The 6000-nt window shown below is 35.8% G+C and overlaps 1 protein-coding gene across 1 annotated transcript in view; it reads left to right on the top strand.

Moving 5' to 3' along the window:
* CFAP210 (cilia and flagella associated protein 210) overlaps window positions 1-6000 on the top strand; it is a 38566-nt gene that overhangs the window by 9363 nt on the left and 23203 nt on the right. The window contains exons 3-4 of the mRNA XM_007452623.1: window positions 344-517; window positions 619-812. Coding sequence (XP_007452685.1) covers window positions 344-517; window positions 619-812 — 368 coding nt within the window. The remainder of the gene's footprint in view (window positions 1-343; window positions 518-618; window positions 813-6000) is intronic.

The following is a 6000-nucleotide window of genomic DNA, read 5'->3' as shown; positions in this document are numbered from 1 at the left end:
TTTTTTTGGATTTTTTGGCTATACCATGCGGCATGTGGGATCCTAGTTCCCTGACCAGGGATCGAACCCGTGCCCCCTGCATTGGAAGCATGGAGTCTTAACCACTGGACCACCAGGGAAGTCCCCATATACTTTTTTAATATTATGAATTTTGAACTATGTAAATGTGTTAACTACCTAAAAAATTCAATTAAGGATTAGCTCATAAGTGTAACCTCATATTTGTTAGTGATATATGCAAATACAATAAAGATTCATAAGGAAAGCTCAAATTATCATATGTTTAATTTTGTAAAGTTAAGTTGAAAAAAGAAAACAGACTACTGCTTTTGTCATTTTATAGGGGATGAAAGAACAGAAACTTGAAGCCAAAAAGAAACGTGATAAAGAAATAGAGGCAGAAAGACAAATTCTTGATGTGGAAGAAGCAATACACAAACAAGGAGAAAGGAAAAAGGCCATTGAATATGCAAAGCAATATCAATTTTACCAGACAGAAAGAGTGAAAAACTTTCATGTACTACTTGGGTTTTCTTGTATTTATATATATATATATATTTAACATATCTATACATAATTAGACTTTATTTTCTTAAAATATTGCAATTTTTTTTGTAGTCAGGACTTCTTCTTAGTAGAGTTTTGAAAGAACGTGATGCACAGATTGAATTCCAAAAGAGTAAAATAAAGTCAGATAAAAAATGGGAGGAACAAGTGAAACTCAACGTTGAAAAAGCTTTTAAAGAAGAACAAGAAAAAGCAGAAAAACAACGCAGAGATAGAGTGGCTCTTGGCAAAGATCATTTAAAACAGTATGTATACATAAATTACCTTTTTTGTACTTTCCTCTGTTTCTCATAATGGACATAGCTTTTTTTTTTCTGATTATAAAAGTAATATATGCTAATATACCTAGTAAGTAGAAAAAATAAAAAGAAAGAGGTTAAAATCACTATTACCACCTTACCCAGAGATAATATATTGGTTACCATTGTTATAATAATGTTGCATGACAAACAACCACACAATCTAGTGGCATTCAGCAGTGAACATTTATTTCTCATGTATCTGTGGGTTGTTTGGGCTTGGCTGGGTAGCTTGTCTTCAAACTGTAGGACTGGCTGTGTTTGCTTGTTACTGTGAGAAAGGCTCTGATCCTGCTCTATGGGGGCCTCATTCTGAGGTCCAGGATGAAGGGACAGCAAGCACCTGGGGAAAAGTTTTCTCATGATATTGACAGATGCAAGAGATTGAGCCCAAGCTTGCAAGCACATGGCAAAACTCAAAGTCAAAGGGCAAGGAAATACAGTTGGCCCACCGTGAGTCTAAAGCAAGTCACGTAACCATGCTGACATCAGTGGGACAGAGGAGTGGACTCCCATGGAAGTGGGAGTGAGAGAGTCATTTTGAACAATAACCTAATCCAACACAATAATTTGTTATTGTTTTGGTATGTAGCCATACAGACTTCTTTTTGGTGTTAGTGGTGGAGAGGGTCACGTTCATTGAGGTATAATTTACATTTAAGAAAATTCACCTTTTAAAGAGCATATGGCTATAGCTGATTCACTTTGTTGCAACAGAAACTAACACAACATTGTAAAGCAATTATACTCCAATAAAGATATTAAAAAATAAAAATAAAAAGCATATTGCTGTATAACCACCCCCAAATCAAGATACAAAACACTTGATTGCCCCAGAAAGTTCTCTCATACCCCTTTGCATGAAATTCTATCCCCTGCCCTCAGCCCGTGGCAGTCATTGATCCACTGATACAGACTTTTTTTTCTGAGCATGTGTACTCACATTTTATAAAATAAAATTGGATCCACAGTATTATTTTTTCAAATATTTTTTTTCACTTACCAGTATGAAATGAATTCTTGCCATGTTGGTAAATCGAAATCAAACCTGATCTTTTTTTTAAAGTAGCTAGTAGTGTATATATGGGGGGGTGTATTTGTGTGTTATTTTACTTTTCTGAGTAACTGACATATGCAAATAGGAAAAGGCACAGAGGGGATTTAGTGAAAAGTCTCTTCCTTGTCCATCAGCTACCATGTTTCTCCACTGTGAGACCAGTTTCTTCATACTGTAGTTTAAATGTATATACATTATATAAATGTATCCAAAAATTAAATTATACTCTGGTGGACAGTTTTACCATTGTTAAAGAAAAAAATATTTTCATAATTAAACATTACATCATCAGTTCATGATCATTATAGAATTAAAAATATAATTAAACAAAATAAAATATAAATGAAAAATCACCAGAAACGCTGCGATCCAGATTAGGCACTGTTAACATTTGAGTGTACGTTCATCTCCTCTTCAAAATTTTTTAAAAATGTTACAAATAATAAATGAATATACGCTTATTGTTTAAAATTCAAGCAATACAGCAAAATTTGGAGTAAAATTTAGAAGCTCTTCTTTATTTCCACTCTATTCAATGTTTGTCTCTTTAAGTCCCATTTAACTCTTCAAAAATAGCTATTATTAAAAGTTTTTCTGTTTTTTTTGGCCGCGTTGGGTCTTTGTAGCACACGGGCTTTCTCTAGTTGCGGCACGTGGGGACTACTCTTCGCTGCGGTGCGCGGGCTTCTCATTGCAACGGCTTCTCTTGTTGCAGAGCACGGGCCCTAGGCGCATGGACTTCAGTAGTTGTGGCACACGGGCTTAGTTGGTCCGTGGCATGTGGGATCTTCCCGGATTAGGGCTCGAACCTGTGTCCCCTGCATTGGCAGGCGGATTCTTAACCACTGCGCCACCAGGGAAGTCCCTAAAAGTTTTATAGCTATCACTTAGGATGTTTTATTGCAGTTACTGATACTTCTTATATTCAGGACATATTTAAGTGTGTATGTATTTTTTAACATGGATGTTATATATTGTTCTGTGACTTTATTTTTTCATTCAACAGTATACCTTGAACATTTTTTATGTCAGAAAATATGGATCTGTCACATCTTTTAAAATAATCATATTGTATACTAAACATGTACCATGATTTATTTAACTACATTATTACTGAGGGAAATTTGGATTCCACTCCCCCGCCCCATTTCTAACAATGCTGCAGTGAACATCCTTGAGCATATGTCTTTTGTGCAAAGATGTATTTATGTAGGATAGATTTCTTGAAATGGACTTGGATTTACATTTGGAGAGATACTGCCAAATTGCCCTTTGAGAAGGTTTTAAGTATGCGTTCATTAATGATGTCTGATACACTTTTCTTTATATTATAACCAATTCTGGATAGTATTTTTTTTGTGATTTAATGTGCAAAAACTGGTATCTTTAATTTACATTTCTCTTAGTTTCTAGTAAGGCAGTGCATTTTCTCATGTGTAAATGTTCATTTGTTTTGGGTTTTGTTATCATGAATTGGTTACTCCTTTGTTCTTCTGTGTAAGTTGTTTCATACTGAAATGTATGTTTATCATTGATTAATTAAAAAGTGATTAATAAGTGTTTTTTACATATGACATATCGCATATTTGTGTCACCTTTTCTGAATGGTTTTCAGTATTTAGAAAATATTTATTTTTATGTGCTCAAATCTGTCTTTTTTCATTACTATGAAAAAAAGGTTTTGGTTTTTGTATATATATTTATTTGTCAAAATAACAAATGTCTAAGTGAGATAGACATGAATTCTCAGGATACATGTGTTGCCAAATTGCGTGTTCTTCATTTCTTTTAACCCTTAGTAAAAAGAGAAGGGAAATGTTGGATTTATTGTAAGTTTTTTCTTTGGTGGTGTAGCGACCCAAGGGTTAGTGCAAGTTAGGGATAGAGCTGTTGGCAGAGGGAGGCAAATATTTGACCAGTGATTCACCCTTGAAAAATCTCTCTTCTTATATTGGCTGTTGCAGCTCAGGTGTAATTACAGGTACCAGCCTGATAGTCAGCAAGCTACCTGGCCAGTGCTAAAACCTACAGGACATCCTCCCACTTATAGCCTTTGTATGCGGGCTGTGTTTGGGCCCCAGGATCCCCTTTCATGTGGTCTTTGGCAATAGGGTGGAGGTTCAGGCAGGTTTAGGATTTGTTTTAGTTGTTTCTTTGGATTATCTTCAGTGTAGTCTAGGAGATTTTCCATTAGGCTCTGAGGTCAGCATAAATTCCTTTACTTACTCTTCACAGTGGGCTCTGTCTTTGCGAATGGTGGCCAAGTGTTACTTATTCTCATTGCATTCTCAACTGCCCTATTTTTCCCTAAAATACCTTGAAAATTCAGGTATGTGGGTAAGACCTTGCTTTAGTTTCTAGTAGTGGTATAGAATTTTCCCCATTCCATTGGTTGTACTGTGGGGAATTAGGAGGGGAATGATATGTGACATGTGAGCTTGGTTTGCCAGTTTGGTTCCAGAAGTCCTACATCTTAAATTTATTAAGAAACATTCATAGAAAGTAGAGTAGTGGTTGTTAGCAGCTGGAAGAGGGCACAATGGTGAGTAATACAGGGTCTCTTTTTGGGATGATGAAAAGATTCTCAAATTTAGATAGTGGTGATGGTTGAAAATATCTATAAATGTTCTAAAAACAACTGAATTGTACACTTCAAGGGGTGCATTTTATGGTGTGACAATTATATCTCAATAAAGCTGCCATTAAAATCTAAAAAAGAAAAACAGAAAAAAGAAACATTCAGGGACTTCCCTGATGGTCCAACGGTTAAGACTCTGAGCTTCCACTGTAGGGGTCACAGGTTTGACCCCTGGTCAGGGAACTAAGATCCTGAATGCCACTTGTTGTGGCCAAAAAGTAAAAAAACAAACCAAACAAACAAAAAACTCAATTACAAAATTATCACCATGTTGTATTCTGTTGAATGTTGATGCATGTTTCAGTTATATACGACTCAGAATGCATGTTACTTTAAAATATTGTTAGGAATGGTGATGAGCCAATAAAAAGCCTCTTTAAGACAAAAGTAAAATTGGAATCATAACACTGGTATTAACCTGAGTGGAAACAGAGAACTATATGGTAGAAAATGGAGGAGAAGAAGAGGATTTTTTTCCCCTTTTCTTGAATAATAAGAGTTTATTCCGGAGCAAAATTTCAAGAGAGGCTATTTATTTATTCATTCAATCGTCATTCATTGTTACATTTATTGAACAATGTTTGCTATCCACTATTCTAGTCACTGAGAATACAAAGATGAATACAATAGTCCTTTTTCCTTAAGAAGTTTACAATCTGGGGAGGAGGGTATAGATATGGAACAAATAATTAGACTATGATAGTAAATATTTTGGGAAATATATATACAGAGTGTATGGAAGAATATAAAATGGACAACTGATTCAGTCTAGAGAAGGCTTTTCAGAAGAGATCAGCTCCCGTACTTAATTCTGAAGAATGAGTAGGAATAAGCCATGCAAAGAGTTAGGGGTGTAAAAGTATTTTAAGCAGAGGAAATAACATGGGTGAAGGCCCACAGGTGAGACAGAATATGGTGGATTTGAATAACTGCAAGATGGCTGTAATATAGAGGACTAAGAGGGCAATGTTAAAGATGAGATCGGAGAGACAGGCAAGGGCCAGATCATGATGTGCCTTGTAGGTCATGTGTCTTAAGGGCTCCCCAAATTTGGGATGACTCTCCTCTTTGAGCAGAGACCAAATTTTAATTCTTTTAATCCCTAAGAAATGGGAATTGCAGGTTCCAAGAGGCAAGACTCTTTTGCATGCTCTACTAATTGTATTACCAAATGCTACCCAGGTGTCATCTGGTGGTGATTTAAAATATATCCACACAGATTTGATATTCCTCCCTTCAGAGGGTAGAGCCTAATTCCTTTCCCTCTTGAGTGTGGGCCATACATAGTAACTCATTTCCAAAGAATAAAATGAGGTAGAAGTAATGGTGTGTGACATCCTGAGATTAGGATATAAAAGGCATTGTGGCTTTCTCCTTGGCATCTCTCTTGGATTGCTCATTCTGGGGAAGCTAAGAGCCATGTTATAAGATACTCAAGA

The sequence above is a fragment of the Lipotes vexillifer genome, unplaced genomic scaffold (genome assembly GCF_000442215.2).
Source record: "Lipotes vexillifer unplaced genomic scaffold, Lipotes_vexillifer_v1.1 scaffold454, whole genome shotgun sequence".
In the NCBI taxonomy this organism is placed as follows: domain Eukaryota; kingdom Metazoa; phylum Chordata; class Mammalia; order Artiodactyla; family Lipotidae; genus Lipotes; species Lipotes vexillifer.
This window is presented reverse-complemented; position numbering and strand designations above follow the sequence as displayed.